At 45.3% G+C, this 17,001-nt stretch overlaps 1 protein-coding gene across 2 annotated transcripts in view; it reads right to left on the bottom strand.

Moving 5' to 3' along the window:
- Positions 1–15,902, bottom strand: part of ZSWIM6 (zinc finger SWIM-type containing 6) — a 196,573-nt gene extending 180,671 nt beyond the window's left edge. The window contains exon 1 of one of the 2 annotated variants that reach the window (XM_049097933.1): positions 15,208–15,902. In XM_049097933.1, the coding sequence (XP_048953890.1) occupies positions 15,208–15,871 (664 nt within the window). In that variant the 5' untranslated portion in view covers positions 15,872–15,902. The remainder of the gene's footprint in view (positions 1–15,207) is intronic. The other variant, XM_025448168.3, reaches the window with a different exon arrangement.
- Between the last annotated feature and the right edge of the window lie 1,099 nt (positions 15,903–17,001).

Here is a 17,001-nt window from a genome sequence, read left to right as displayed (position 1 = left end):
AAAACCATATTATCTCAACGCACCCAATTTACTGTATCTTTTCTTAGAACAGTATGACAGTTCTAGATTTTTTAAATAAGGATTCTTTTTTTTGTAAGTCATTTTATTTTTTTTACTTTTTAAAGATTTATTTATTTATGATAGACAGAGAGAGAGAGGCAGAGACACAGGAGGAAGGAGAAGCAGGCCCATGCCAGGAGCCTGACGTGGGACTCGATCCCGCGACTCCAGGATCGTGCCCTGGGCCAAAGGCAGACGCTAAACCGCTGAGCCACCCAGGGATCCCCTTAAATAAGGATTCTTTAAAAAGTCAAGACATAATAGAATTTTCTAGATTTATTAAATAAGGCTTCTTGAGTCAGGATCAAAGCTCAATTCTAAGATTAAAAGAGCAAACCAAAAAAGACAACTAGTTGATCCACAACTCCACAACTGCAAAGGATCAAAGAGGGAAGGAGCAACTCGAAGTAAATTTTTTACATTTTTTATTTCAAAAATGCAACAGCCAATACACCCCTAAAACTATCATAATGCAGACTGTCCGGCATCCCCAGTGGCTCAGCGGTTTAGCGCCGCCTTTGGCTCAGGACATAATCCTGGAGTCCCACATTGGGTTCCCTGCGTGGGAAGGGAAGCCTGCTTCTCCCTCTCCCTGTGTCTCTGCACCTCTCTCTCTCTCTCTCTCTCTCTCTATCTATCTATCTCTCTGTGTCTCTCATGAATAAATAAAATCTTTTAAAAAATAATAATGCAGACGGTCTTTATACACTGAACTTTCACGATTACCTTCTCAGTTATTACTATTTTTAAGAGGAGGAACTGGGGGAGGGAGAAGGTTGAGTAAAAAATAATTTTTATAGAACAATGTTAAATACGCAATCCAAAGAAATATAAATTCTTAAAATAAGCATTGTATACCTGAACATGGCTATTTGAATTTTTTGTGCTTTAACCCATCACAACCACCATTCCTTCCTAAGACCCCAAAACACACACATGCATGCACACAGTTTAAATATATATATATATACTTGTATGTCAAAACACAAATTTAACAGAACACAAGAACTCAGCAGTCTCATGATTTACCAAAATCAAAACACAAGCCACTAAGAGCTACTAAGACAAATGCAGACTTAATACATGCACTGAATTTTGAATAAACCCATAATCACTGGCTCCTTTATCACCAATTTTTTCTAATACATCAGAACTTATAAACTATGAAAGCAAATTATTAAAAATGAGCATGAGGCACGCCTGGGTGGCTCAGCAGTTGAGCGCCTGCCTTTGGCCCAGGGTGTGATCCTGGAGTCCCAGGATGGAGTCCCACATCAGGCTCCCTGCATGGAGCCTGCTTCTCCCTCTGCCTGTGTCTCTGCCTCTCTCTCTGTGTGTGTCTCTCATGAATAATAAAAAAAAAAAAAAAAAATGAGCATGAAAAATCATAAATGAAAATACCGGACAGGCCCGGGTGGCTCGGTGGTTTAGCGCCGTATTCAGCCCAGGGTGTGATGATCCCTGGAGACCCAGGATCGAGTCCCACATCAGGTTCCCTGAATGAGGCCTGCTTCTCCCTCTGCCTGTTTGTGTCTCTGCCTCTCTCTCTGTCTCTCATGAATAAATAAATAAAATCTTAAAAAAAAAAAGAAACAAATTACCTTTAAAACAAATTTTTTTTAAAAATCTATCCATTTTAAAATAGAAGTACTTTGCCATAAATCGATAAAATTAATAGTTTTTTGAAAACTTTTTTTCCCACTGCAATAGTCCTTATTAAAAGCAAAAATACAATACTATCTTGTACTTTGGAATTTCCTACGTATGAAACAGCTTACACAAAATGCTAATTTTTTAGTAAGTTGTTAAGAGAGATCCCTGAAAATGGCAAAGACATTTTCTCTGGCAAGTTCCACTAAGGAACATCATTTGAGCATTTTGCTTATAAGGACTCTAAAACACACTAGTCAAAGTACCTTCTGGGCTTTGGTTTTAAAGCCCTTAGCAAAGGGAACACTGACAAGCTGACCTGGTACTGACATCATTTACATGACTCAACTAAAGAAAATATAAATTACAGTAAGGATCCATAACACAGTCACTTACCTACTATCATCCAGTAGATTGCAGTGTTCTATGAATCATATTAAGTTATACAGATAGATCTATATAAGTGAACACCCATCTAGAGAAACATACATAGATCAATGGATCTTTTTCCAAGACACCTTTGGAATACCTAGTTATAACCACTAACTGCAGAAAGACACCAAATGGTACAATTACTACACTGTGTAAGAGATCAAAGTACTTGATAATCTATACCCAAGACATTTTTATTACATTTCTTAATGAAATTTTTATTTGTACTGTAAGTAAAAAGAATAAAATATTCTTAGCTCAGGAACAGCAAGCTGCCCACAGCTTGTGCTCTTATCCACAAAGTAAGCACCTTGTTTTAAGATGTAAAAATGTAAGGGCAGCCGGGTGGATCGGCGGTTTGGTGCCGCCTTCGGCCCACGGCGTGATCCTGGAGTCCGGGGATGGAGTCCTGAGTCGGGCTCCCTGCGTGTAGCCTGCTTCTCCCTCTGCCTGTGTCTCGGTCTCTCTCTCTCTCTCTCTCTCTCTCTCTCATGAATAAATAGATAAAATCTTTTAAATAAACAAATAAAAATAAAAATGTAAATAAACTCTAAAACATCTGCCTTCTCTAAGCTATTAGACCAGAAATTCACCTTTCACTAAATCCCTCACCTAAAACTTTATTTCACAAAAGTGAATTCAGCAGAATCCATCCAATAACAACCTTAAAGACAAAGTGAAGAAAAAATCCATTTGATTCTATTTCTAGTTATTTTGGCCAATTATTTTGTGCTACCTTAAGAAGGACATCAGATCAATTCACGAACTAAATGTTACCCTGCCATTAAACAGATCTAAGTGTATTACACCAATACTCATTGAATAAGTGAATAACCATCATCCCTGGTTCTATTCATATTCAGTGTAGTCGATGGTACACTGAAAATCATCCCTAACGTAACCTCAGCTTGTCTATGTACCACCCCAGAAAGAATATATGCAATGTTCACATGGCAGCCCCTTCCAAATATACAGATTCACTCTCCAACATTCTTTGTACTTTTTTTCCAAAAATATTCAAGAATACAACTTACTTTTCATTTTGAGCACATCTAGAAATCAAGTAAGTCCTGAAATTCACATGTACATCTGAAAGTTTAAAACTAAGTTTGCAAATAAAATCCACATAATACTGCCTGTAGAGTGTACAGAATCTAGACCCAAATCGTGATATTCCAAATACCTCGTTACTCCCTACAAGAATAGTAAGCTCTTTTTTTTGGCGGGGCACACACACACACACATTTCTATAGCATTAACCAAATCGAAACACACCCTTTGCTGGGTTAGCAAAGGGAACACTGACAACTATAGGAAAAAAAAAACAGCACAAGTGTTTTTTAAAAAATGTCTGATGACACCTGTAATTACATAAACCAATTCTGACTCTACAACTTCAAGAGCAGTGGCAACTTTAAAAGACGCCTAAGGCATATTAAAAAAGTGTGGCAAATTTCACACTTCTTGGTGCCACCACAAAACCAAAATTACCAAGCAGGATCTAAGTGTGAACTGATAAGGCAATTTGTAAATCTTTCTCCCATCTAAAATAGTTATAACAGTATGATGACCACTATCAAAAATCAAGCCTTTCTTAAAACAAACATGTACATCCCACTTCAAAAACGAAGAGATAAGTAGAGTATCATAGTGGAGGATACGTCTGAAAATTAGTTTAGTCAGATAACTGAAAAGTTCAGTTTTTGACATGTGCCAGCAGTCCCAGAACGTGCTGGCCCTGTGCCCTCATGGCCTGGTGCCAGCCTGACGCAGGGCCAGGCTAAAAATAGCAGCCAAGCAGCAGCTGGAACACACAGGTCCTCGTGACCTCAGCTTTCTTCCCCTAAATCAGGGGAGGTTGGAGGGGAGGAGACAATGCAGGCAAGGAAGGGAATAGAACAAGCTCTTGGCTGCTATTTCCTACCTCTTCAGGATTTCTGGCAGTCTTTCCTACCACTGGCTCCCTACTACCCCTCATCCCCTCCACTCCATTTCCCCCCACTCAAAAAAGGAAGAAGGGCAGTGAAGAAAGGAGAGAAAGTAAGGAGACAGTATAACACTGAAGAAGGCTGGATTCAGAGGCTCCTCCACCTTCTACCCTCAAGTCTCACTTGACTTTATCCATCATCACAAAGCAGCCACTGGTCACATCTGTCCTAGCTTTACCACCGACCACAGGAAGGAGAAGTCAAATATCACACAGGTGACTGGCAAGGAAGGGGAGGCCTAAAAGATGGCGCCAAGAGTACAAAATCCGAAGCCCTAAGGAAGCGTAAAGACTGCTAAAAGAAAAAAATAATAAGGTCCTAAAGAAACAGGGCAAACGTATACAAAAAAAGGTCCTCACTCACATACACCAATCAGATTACAAATTTCTGTTACTTGAGTTTTAGGGGTTTATTTTATGAAAAATATCCATGACCATGAGCAGCCCAGGTGGCTCAGCAGTTTAGCACCGCCTTCAGCCCAGGGTGTGATCCTGCAGTCCCGGGATCAAGTCCCACATCAGGCTTCCTGCATGGAGCCTGCTTCTCCCTCTGCCTGTGTCTCTGCCTCTCTCTCTGTCTCTCTCATGAATAAATAAATAAAATCTTTAAAAAAAAAAAAAAAAAAAACATGACCATCTTCTCTGTAGGAATTAATATAAAGTGGTAGCAGGAGCAAAGGTTGAGCATAACCAAATACAGTGCTGCCTTCAAGTTCTGCAGGCCTTCACCAAGAAAGACCATCACAACACTAGAAGAGACTCCAGGCTCTGCTGCTACACTGAAATTATAAAACATTCCTCATTCATAGGAATGCTGGTCATTGTCAGCAAATATTTTAACAGGTACAACGTGGCACATACAGCATTCGAAATTGTACTAATCCAATTAAGACAATTTAAATCTTACTTCTGTAGATTCACTCTACATGTGATCTTCCTATGTATATTTTCTATATAATAACTTCTATCATTAGAGATCTGACACCAATTAACAATGAAAAATGCATTAAGTAAACAGAGAGACTGTTAAATAAGGCAGGATCAGGCAGTGAGTCACCTGAATTTTAAGCACATTAATTCACTAAATGAGCTTCCAATTTATCTGATCAGCTTGTTCCGTTAGTAAGAGTTTAAATGTACTGACAGGTCCTACTGCATCCTTCAAATTAACATCTTTCCAATAACCCCCCCCAAAAAAAAAATATTAAATCTTCTTACCAGCAACAAGAAATAGTATGATTTTTAATCATAACGTTTAATGACTTCTTAAAAATATCACAAGAGATTATCTTGGCTTCATATTTACTACATTTAGACCTAACCTAGAAGTTATTCCTCTTTCAAAAATTAAAAATGCCCAATGGAAGATGATCAAAATCACCCCACACAACCATCTGCCAAACCTAATAAAATCCACATAATACTGGCTGTTGAGTACACAAAATCTAGACCCAGATCATGATATTCCAAATACCTTGATTCCAAATACCTCCAACTTTTGAAATGCAGTGTTTCAAGTCAAATTTCAAAATACATGCTAAAAATCACAGCTGTGATTACAATTTAAAATTCTGGATACTATGAAAATCACTCTAGAAAGTAGAAAGACTAGAAATCTAAAGATTAACCTTCTGGAATAATTAATGATGACACAGCACGGGCAGTACTTACTTAGAAGGTAAGAGCACCAGTCAGAGAGGTTGTGTCTGGCTCGCTAATGTATCAGCCTGTGTGACTGGGCAAAAGTCACTCATCTTTTTCCTATGCTTTGGTTTCCTCATCTGTAAAATGAGGATGATAAAAGTACCTACCCTCTTAGGAATGTTAAGAAACATAAAGTGCTTGGAGCAGTATCTGGCACAAGATTAATGCTATGAGAAAAAGTGTTACCTACTATTATTACTATTAGTAGGTACTGCTGCAGTAGTATTAAACAGGCCCACTGTAAATCGCGCTCAGCTCAGTAAAGAAACGCCTCCAATCATACAAGAGGTCTTTCAGAGTTGGAGAGAGTACTCAAGTTTTGAGACCACATGGATCACCTACGAGAACCTTTACATCTAGCAGCCATACCATCTACTGGCCTAAGGGAAGGGGACACTGACAAAAACACTGAAAAACTTACAAAAACAAGTCAAATGTAGGCAAAACTGATTGAGTTTTCATACATATACTAAATTCAGAGCAATCACATTTCTTACCAGCTGTTAACTTCTGTTGTTCCGCATAAGCATTTTAAACTTTTGTGGGTTTTGTTTTTTGTTTTTTTAAAGATTTTATTCATTTACTCATGAGAGAGACAGAGAGAGATGCAGAGTCACAGTCAGAGGGAGAAGCAGGCTTCCTCCAAGGAGCCCGATGTGGCACTCGATCCGGGGACCCCAGGATCACGCCCTGAGCCAAAGGCAAACGGTCAACCGCTAAGCCACCCAGGAGTCCCAGCATTTTAAACTTTTGGTAAATTCTTTACTGCACAGATGTAAAGGCATAAGAGTAAATTCAAGTGTATTCACACGACCGTAACACAGTTTCATATGGTGAACACTCCTAACTTTTTCAAAACTTTAATCTCATCTTAGAACCTCTAAAATTTCCAAATGTCTACCAATATTTCACATTAGCACGTATTTAGCATGCTAGAACCAGTGCTTAACTGAAGCCATTATATTTTGGCCCGATACTAAAATGCTATCTAGAAATACTTTTATAACATTCAACAAAATGTCAGCCAAATAATCTCTCCAACAGTCCGGTCATGCTACAAGAATATGCCTGCCCTGGGTCACCTGGTTAGCTCAGTCAGTGGACTTTGCAGCTATTGATCTTGGGGTTGTGAGTTCCAGCCCCATAGTGGGTATAGAGATTACTTAAAAATAAAATCTTTAAAAAATTAAAATAACAACAATAAGGTTTGTGCTGGGGCACCTTGCTGCTTCAGTCAGTGGAGCATGCAATTCTTGTCGGGGTCGTGGTTGAGTTCAAGCCCCATGGTGGGTGTAAAGATTACTAACAAATAAAAAAAATGTTTAAAAAAAAAAAAAAAAGGAACATGCTTGTCCTGAGTTCTGGGGTTTGTGAAACTCACCAAACAATCCACACAAAGACAAAGGCAGTGAAGAAACAGAAATTCAAAGTTTGGCTTTACAATTTACTATCCCTCAAAAAAAAAAAAAAAAAAAAACCAAAAACAAAACACAAAAAAAATTTACTATCCCTCTCTGGACAAATTACTCAACATGTCTGGGCCTCAGTCTACAAGTAGATAATGACTATCATGCAAAAGTATTTTGTAAAGACAGCTTCTCATCTGTTAGCATATTTTAAGAAGAAACAGCACAATGCATCTGTACACAAGGGTCGCCGAAATATGTTTTGGGTAATGATACTCAAATGACACCTGGGTTCATCTCCTTTTGTGCTCACTTGTGAACATCAAATTAGTTACAAATACATAAATAAGCATATGTAAATATATACAATACATATTAACTGACACAAAACTAATTATCACCTAAGAATCCCACAAATAGAAAACACTTAGCATATCCTCAGCAACAGAATTCACTTACTATTTGCTGAAATTCAATCTTTAAGTTTCCAATGAAAACCAGATTTTGTACTGCATTCTCTCTAAAGCTTGATATAGCCACCTTTTCTAAATGAGGAAAATAAAGGAAGCATCCTATTTTTAAAGAACTGAAAAACCAGGTACAAAGCATATTCTTAGCAAAACACAGGGCACTGAAGCCAAAAACTGTAAAGATACTTAGGTTTTTAGAACAAATCTAACCAACATACTTTATTTTTGAGACTCTGGCTAGGACTGAGAAACTAGAGTCTCCTTTCATGGGGCAAGACTATGTAAAATTTTTCCCCAAATTACCATGTGATACTGATTTCTCTCAAAAGGAGTCCAAGAGTCTTTCCATCCATTTCAAGAAGGAAACAAGTTTGTGTTTTCTAATTTACAGTAATCCCCAGTTACATATGTCAAAAAATTAATAAACCAAGAAAATTAAATTAGGCTTTTTTTGTTGTGAGAAAGCACTGCTGTTGAACTTACACCATAGTAATTTGAAAGATAACTAAAAATGGTTTTGTGGGTTCCATGTAATCTATCACTTAAAAGCAGTTGCCTATAATCTGCTTTGTTCCTAAAATGCTTATACTTACCTATAATCTTCTTTCTTTTTAGGATATTTGTCCTCTTAAATATAACAGTTGTAGGTCAATGGCAGGTCAGATTTAATGACTGCACCTATAAAAATTTCTAACTCCTCAAGAGTTTGTTTTTGTTTGTTTGTTTTTTAAGATTTTTATTTATTTATTCACTCATGAGAGACACAGGAGAGAGAGAGGGGCAGAGACACTGGCAGAGGGAGAAGAGGGCTCCATGCAGGGAGCCCGACACGGGACTCGATCCTGGGACTCCAGGATCAGCCCTAGGCCGAAGAAGGCAGGTGCTAAACCGCTGAGCCACCCAGGGATCCCCTCAAGAGTTTGTTTTATCTTAAGTATATGTAACTAAGCTTCTTAAAGGTACCATATTCATTGTGAATTACTGAAGAAAACTGGTTTTCTAACACAAAAATATAGAGCATGTAAGCATGTGGAATTACTACTACAGATCCAAACATGTAATTTTTAAAAGGGGCAGTTTATTTAAAAAAAAAATCAGTATTGATCCATTTCCATCCTGTTCACTGAAAATATTACCAGCTGAAATCAAAGATTACTAACTAAACCCTTAGTATGAGTGGGACCAGGAAAGATACGCTGGTCCCCCGTCTTTCCAAATGAAACATTTAGACTTAGAATTGATGGTAATTGATTATCCATTGTGAAAAAGAAAAAAGGCCCAGGATAAACATCTAAAAAATTGGCCAAGACATACTTAAGACAATAATGACCTGAGTTGTTCAATTAATTGCAATAATTCTTCTATTAGAGGATGTGTTCCACAGCATCCTGATGTTTCTAAAAGAAAAGGCATCAAAGTCTTTGCAAAAAGGATGAAATTCAACATACAGTTGAAATAAAATAATGGGGATGGCCTTTTCTCCTCCAAACCGAAGGTATACTCAGAATACGACGCTACCGCAAGAAGTTAAAGACTGAAGCAACAGTAAAGATGTTCGCTTATTCAAATCAGCAATTCGCCTTCCAGTATTTTTTAAATCTTTAGGCTACAAAAAGTATTGTTTCCTGAACACTTAGATTTCCTCACCGGACCAATACTAGCCATCAAAGAACTAAATATTAACCACAAATTCCAACATTTTCTCACCTGAAATTGAAATTTTAACTTTCCTCAGAACAATGCTGAGCACGCATGAGGTACACAGACACTTTCAAAAATCAACAACTGTAAGCAAATCAACTGGCACGGAATAAACACATAATGCCACTATAGTTTCAATTTTTTTTCTTTTGTGTACTTCTTCATTAATCAAAAGGCAGAAAAATGTATAGGATCTGATTTTAAGCCATTCTATATTATCACTTCACTCTTGAAAATGCTTTCAATGAAATATACTATCACCAATAAACGGAACACCCAATTCTGAAAGTGCACCTAGAATCACATCTTTACATAACAATCTCCGATCTACAAAGAAAATCAAAACCCTCAAGTACAACTTACCCTTAAGTCAATTAAGTGATTAAAATTTTATCCACCCTAATTCTAAAAAAGGTTCCCTTTTACTGCCTTGCCACCCTCTAAAACAAGAAATTTTAAGTCATGAATCCGAAAACAACCGTAATAACGTGCTTACCAAAGAATTAGAATTCTGAACAAAATTCTTTTCTCCCAAAAGTTACCAGCAAAACAAAACAAACAGAAAAAGCAACTCCTTTTGAAACTTATCTCCTTCTTGCCCATACTAAAGAGAAGATCCAAAAAATAAAAAAATAAAAAAATAAAGAGAAGATCCCAGTTTTATTTAATTAAACACTTCTCGCTTTTAAAATTAGCACAAAAGGAAACTTGTCCGTTTCAAAACAAAACTGAATGCACACCAATCTTCAGAAAGGGAACATACACACCCCAAAACAAAAAATATAAACTAATTAAAAGACACAAGAATAGTTTGTCTAAGATTTTCTAGGACAACAAATACATGCTTCTTTTTCTACTTTGAAGAGAAATCTGACTCATAACACAATCATAAAAAGAAAAGTAGAATCCTCCCCAAGACTTTGCCCATCCACCTAACTGCCCTTCCCCAAAGATATCCACTATGCAATGGCTGCTTGTGTAGCCTTCATTTTTATGCATCTGTAAGTAAAGTCTATCTTTCTTGATTTTTATTGAAATTACAGCCCACTATATGAACAGCTGACTTGTTTTTAAACGAAATATTCTGGTCATCTTTTCTTGTCGGTACATATTTCTCTCCTTCACTATTTTTCATGATTACATAGAATTCCATTGAGTACTTCTTAACCACTGCCCTTCTGATGGAAATTTCCATGGACTCCAGTTTTTCAGCATTACAAATCATACTGCAGTGAGCACTGCTCACTGTATAGAACATTTCTGGGCACTAATATCTATGTATCTGTCAGATAAATTCCTAGAAATGACACAAGAAAGACTGAGCCGAGCAGCAGCTGGGGAGGTAGCATCTTCTCCTACCTCCTCACCCAATTCTGGGTACCATATCCCCACCTTTCTTGACTTGGCAGATGAACATGGCATGTCACCTTTACCTGTATCTTCCTATGTAAGAGTGAAGACAAATGATTTTATCACTCATTTGCATTTCTTTATGAAAGGTGTTGCCCATTTTCTAACTTCTTGATCTTTTTTATTTTTCTTTTTTTTTTTTTTTTTTTTTTTGTTTTTTTGTTTTTTTGTTTTTTTTATTTATTTATTTATTTATTATTTTTTTTTTTATTGGTGTTCAATTTACTAACATACAGAATAACACCCAGTGCCCGTCACCCATTCACTCCCACCCCCCGCCCTCCTCCCCTTCTACCACCCCTAGTTCGTTTCCCAGAGTTAGCAGTCTTTATGTTCTGTCTCCCTTTCTGATATTTCCCACACATTTCTTCTCCCTTCCCTTATTTTCCCTTTCACTATTATTTATATTCCCCAAATGAATGAGAACATATAATGTTTGTCCTTCTCCGACTGACTTACTTCACTCAGCATAATACCCTCCAGTTCCATCCACGTTGAAGCAAATGGTGGGTATTTGTCATTTCTAATAGCTGAGTAATATTCCATTGTATACATAAACCACATCTTCTTTATCCATTCATCTTTCGTTGGACACCGAGGCTCCTTCCACAGTTTGGCTATCGTGGCCATTGCTGCTAGAAACATCGGGGTGCAGGTGTCCCGGCGTTTCATTGCATTTGTATCTTTGGGGTAAATCCCCAACAGTGCAATTGCTGGGTCGTAGGGCAGGTATATTTTTAACTGTTTGAGGAACCTCCACACAGTTTTCCACAGTGGCTGCACCAGTTCACATTCCCACCAACAGTGTAAGAGGGTTCCCTTTTCTCCACATCCTCTCCAACATTTGTTGTTTCCTGCCTTGTTAATTTTTCCCATTCTCACTGGTGTGAGGTGGTATCTCATTGTGGTTTTGATTTGTATTTCCCTGATGGCAAGTGATGCAGAGCATTTTCTCATGTGCATGTTGGCCATGTCTATGTCTTCTTCTGTGAGATTTCTGTTCATGTCTTTTGCCCATTTCATGATTGGATTGTTTGTTTCTTTGGTGTTGAGTTTAATAAGTTCTTTATAGATCTTGGAAACTAGCCCTTTATCTGATATGTCATTTGCAAATATCTTCTCTCTTTTTTATTTTTCAATCAATTTTTCAGAGTTCCGTTAGCCTCCATCGGGCTGCAAGTATTTGCCACAGTTAGCTGCTTAACTTATGCTTTCAGCCCTACAGAGATCTTCAGTTTTTTATCCAGTTAAATTTGTCTGTCGTCTAATTCATTTGTCTTTATAATTTGAGTTCCAGATCATATTAGGAAAGCTTTTTGCCAGGCAAAATTTTGGGGAAGTTTTTCAACGTGATTTCCAAAATTACTTCAATAATGCCGATAATATTTACATACAAGCACCCTCAAGCAATGGCTCCCTTCTAACAGATCATTATTCAGTAAAAACAAGCAAAGTACGCTTTCTCTAAAACTTCCTAAAATCAGCTGATGGACAGCTCTGCACCAATTAAATACTGTTTACAACTACTACCCCAAAGGTTTAAATTTTTTTTCCTTGAAATTTCTTCTTAAAATGGGAGTTGAAAAATAACTAACAAGTATGTTTAATTTCCCGGAAGTCCCAATTCTCTGACCCTCAATCCCTAGATAATCAACAGTGTCAATATAAAAAAAATAAAGTCCAAAAACTAGATTTTACCTATTGCATCTATAATTTAGTCACCTCTACAAAAGTACATGAATACTTCTGTACGAACAAACTTGTAGTTTTGCAATACCAGAAAACTGCTCTGGTCCTGTCATAGTATCGTGTTCCTTTCCAATTTCAGGTTCTGAAGCAGAAAGGACTTCTACCTCAAACTGCAAAATTATAAAATAAACCTCTTGCCTTAGTATACCAGTTTGACCTACCAATTAAAGCCAAATTAGATGGTTTTTCTAGTCATTCTCTCCGTTCTCCACCAAGAAAAAAAAAAAAATCCTGGTCGTAAGTCTTCTATCTCAGTGCCAGCTGTCAGGCATTTAACAGCCTTCCATCTCGTAAGCTCACTGGCACAACAAGTAATACAACTTGGAAGTTAAGGAAACTGGCAAAACTCAGAGGGGAAAAAAAGAATATTTTCCACAATTTGTACAGCACTTGTTTAGCACGTATGTAAGTGTTTCCGAAAGGGTGGTCAACTCTTCAAACTTTGCAAGAACCATCATACTGTTTCACATCAACCACTGCCAACTCCATTCAGTGGCCTCCTTCCCCTTTGGGGACTATTCAAAAAGTTACTATTTTCTTTTACAACTCACCCAGGCCTCTTCGCTGATGAAAGCAGGCAAAGCCCACGCTGTGTGTCTGTCTCCTAGAGAAGATTGCATCTTTTATTTATCGCCCCTTGGCTTTATTTTCACAGTGAATTCCTGGCTTAAATGTAATCAGCCAAGAAACCCTCCCTATGTGCTCTCCTGTCATTCCTCATTGCTTGCAAGCAGAGTCAAGCATAGAAGGGGAGAGAGAAGAAAAAAAAAAATCCAACATTGCCAGCCAAGCCATAAAAATTCCCAAACTCTGGTTTGGTTATACTGAGAAACCATGGATGTGCTTCAATCCATTTCAACCCAGCAGGAACCAGGCGGGGGGGCGGGGGGGGGGGGGAGCGGGGGGGGGGGGAGAGGTGTAACTTTAAAGAATGCTAATTACATTAAAAAAAAAAAAAAGATGGAGAGCCTCAAAAGTAAGTTAAACCCTCTCTAGACCTAAGGAAAAGGTACCGAACCTCGAAGAGACAACGTTGGGGGCTGCCTTTGGAAACAAATGACCATGCAGAAAATCACGTTTGCAGATCGCATTAGAATTCAAATTAACCAGAGAGGATTAATCAAACCTTAATTCTCTTTTGGGGCCCCTACCCAGACCCCCGCTCGACTCCCAGAGGGAAGGATAAAAAGAACGGACTACGGGAAGAAAAGACGGGAATTCGGGGCCGGAGCCGCGTGCAGCCCGGTCCCCGGCATCGGCCACGGCGCTCGGCACCACCGCGCTCGGCACCAGGACGCTCGGCGGCCGGCGCTCGGCCAAGGGGCGCGGGGAGCGCGCCGGCAGTCGGGAGGCAGTCGGGAGGCGCGGGGGCCCGGACCGCATTGTTCCTCTCGCAGCCCCGCAGGGCAAGAGCTCGGCCCGAGGGGAACGCGGGGGCGGGGGCGGGGGCGGGGGCGAGGCGGGGGAGCCTTTAAAGTCGGCATCGGAGGAAACTCTCCGGGTCTGTCAGAGAAAGGAGGGCTGCGCAGCTTTAAATCCCAAGTCCTCCTCTCGCCTTTGTCAAACAGCTTCTACTTTACAAGCTCTGGAAAGAAATAGACTCTTTTGTTTAGTCCCCCCTTTCGGGGGACGACGGGACACTGAAAGGGGCACAAATAAACCTGAAAAGGAGAACAAAGTGCGGGGTCGCGCGGGGCCGCGGGGGCTGCGGGGCGGCCGCCGAGCCTGAGCCTCCGCCTCGCGCTCCCGCCGCCGCCGCCGCCTGCGAGCGCAGGGCCCGTAACCGCCGCCGCCGCCGCCGCCCCGCGCCCACCAAACTCCGGCCCCGCACACAGGGCAGCGCCCAGCGACTCGGGACGCCCGCGGGGGGGATGGGGGGGCGGCCTCCGAGGACGCGGGGCCCCGGCCCCCCCACCCCGCGCGCCTCCCGGGCCGGGCATCCCAACCCCGGGCTCAGCCCAGACGCCGCCGCGGTCGCCGGCCCGTCGGGGCCCCGACACGAGCCGCAGCCACCGAGAGGCAGCGCACCGTCGTCCCCACCCCTCCGACCCAGGGCGCGGGGAGGGGGCAGCGGAGGAAGAAAGAGGAGCGGGCGCGGACGACGGGCGAGGGCAGGGCGGGCGCGGGGCAGGGGCAGGGGCAGGGGCAGGGGCAGGAGCGCGGCCGGCCGCCCGCTCGGCCCCGCCGGCATTGTCTGCGCGGCCCGCGCCCCCTCCCCCGCCCCGCACGGCCCCGCCACACACACCCTCCGCCGGAGCCCCGCCGTCCGCCGGCGCCTTTGTCCACAACCACCACCCCCCCCCCCAAAAAAGGCGAGCGGCCCCCCGGGACGTGCTCCCCGGGAGGAGGGCGCGGGAGGCGGCGGGCCGGGGCCCCCCGGCACCCACCCGCCAGCCCCGCCGCGGGGCGAGTCCTGCTGATTCATTTCCCACTCGCGCTGGCCCGTCCGGGGAGACGGGGGCGGGGAGGGGCGAGGAGGAAATGGGCGCAGCGCTCCGGGGCACCGGGCGGGGGTGCGGCCGCGCCGGGCGGAGGGGCTGCGCGGAGGACGGGGCCCGGCGCCCCCTCCCCCCGCGGGACGGACGGACGGACGCGCGGACGGGCGGCCGGCCGGCTCCGGGGCTGCCCCGTGACTCACCGACTTGCAGGACGTTGTCGACGCAGCCGCTCTCCAGCAGCGCGATGCCCCGGCGGAAGGGCAGCCGCGTCTCGTCGCCGCCGTCCGCCGCCCCGGCGGCCCCCACCGACGGGACCCCGGCCCCGGCGGCGGCGGCGGCGGCGGCGGCGGCAGCGGCGGCGGCGGCCGAGGTGGCGGCCGGCGAGGACGAGGAGCCGCCGCCGCCCGCGCCGCCCGCGCCGCCGCCCGCGCCGCCGGGGCCGCCGCTGTCGTCGCCGGGGCCGCCCGCGGCGCCGCCGCCGGTGTTGAAGGACGAGTACATGCAGATCTCCCGCTCGCTGCGGGGAAAGGACCAGTACACGATGCGGCGCTGCACCGGCTCCGGGATGCGCTCGAAGCGCTCCTCCACGCGCTGGAACGGCCACTTCTCCGCCACCTTGCGCGCCGCGATGTCCAGCAGCGACTCGGGGCTCTGGGTCTTGCCCGGCGGCAGCAGCCCCAGCGCCGCGCCGCCCCCGCACGCCGCAGAAGCCGCACCGCCCGCCCGCTGGCCCGGCCGACAGGCAGAGCTGTAGCCGCCACCCGCTCCTCCGCCGCCGCTGCTGCCCCCGCCGCCGCCGCCGCCGCCGCCCGGCCGGCAGCAGAGCCGTTTCGCGGGAGGAGGCTGCTGTCCGCGCTCCGCCATGACCGCGCCGCTTCTAACCCGACAGCGGAAGTGCCGGGACCCTATAAACGGCACAAGGAAGCGCGACACGCACACGCCGCGGCGACGCCACGCTGCCATCTAGGGCCCGCCGCTCCTTGTACGGGCACCGGAGGCGGGGCCTCCCCCGTGACGTCAACGTGGAGGCGGGGCACCGATAGGGGGACCTAGGGCCAGGGGCGGGGACTATGCAAATCGCTGAGCTGAAACATAAATAGAGCGCTCGGCGGACACGGGGGTAGCGGGGGCGGCGAGGTTGGGTGCCCGACGGGTTGTGAGAATGTCAGGCCGGCGTGACGCGGGGGGCGGGGCCCAGGCGGGGTTCCCGCGGGAGGGGCCGGGCAGCGGGGCCGGGCCTCGGGTGGGCGGGTGGGTCCCCGTGCCCCCGGCCAACTCCGCTTCCCCCTCCAATTCCCCGTCTGCCTTTGATGTCCGGCAAGTGAGGACGCGCCTCGTGGGTCCGAGCAGTGAGGGAAAGGGCGAAGGGGGGGGATGAGCCCCGGGAAGGGTCCAGGCTGAGTGGGGGGCGGGGCCCGCGAGCCAATGCCCCACCCCCCCTACCCCCCGTCAGAGCCCGGCCGCCGGGGAAAAGCCTCTGGGCGGAGGAGGCGCTTTCAAAACAAAGAAATGCGGCGTGGAACCCGGGGGACGCGGGTGGAGAGGAAGGCGGAGGGGGTGCGGCCGGGGCGGCCGGGCTGCCCGCTTCCCCTCCAGACGGCCCCGGGGAACTCCCCCCGCCCCCGCCGGGACTGGCCGCGCTCGGAGGCCGCTCTCCAGTTCACTTTTGCAGACCCGGGCCGGGAAGGGGGGCGCGCGCCCCGCTGCCCCGGTGCCCGTGTGCCCTCCGCGCCCACGGCCCGTCCGGGGGCCGAGCCGGCCAAAGTGTCCCCCGCGGACGCGCCGAGCGCTCGGGACCTGCCCCGCTGCCGTGCGACGCGCGTCCCGGGCTGGCGAGCGTGGCCTCCCCGCCCAGCGCACCCTCCGCCGGCGCGGGGCTGGGACCTTGCCCCGGCTCCCGCCGGCCCCGCGGCCGCGCCGCCGAGACCCTGCTCCGGGCCCCGCTGCCCCTGCGCGAGGTGGCGGGGACACCGGGCGGGGGATTGAGCAAACAC

Source organism: Canis lupus, chromosome 2 (assembly GCF_003254725.2).
Source record: "Canis lupus dingo isolate Sandy chromosome 2, ASM325472v2, whole genome shotgun sequence".
Lineage (NCBI taxonomy): Eukaryota > Metazoa > Chordata > Mammalia > Carnivora > Canidae > Canis > Canis lupus.
The sequence above is the reverse complement of the archived record's forward strand: the minus strand, read 5'-3'. Positions and strand labels throughout refer to the sequence as shown.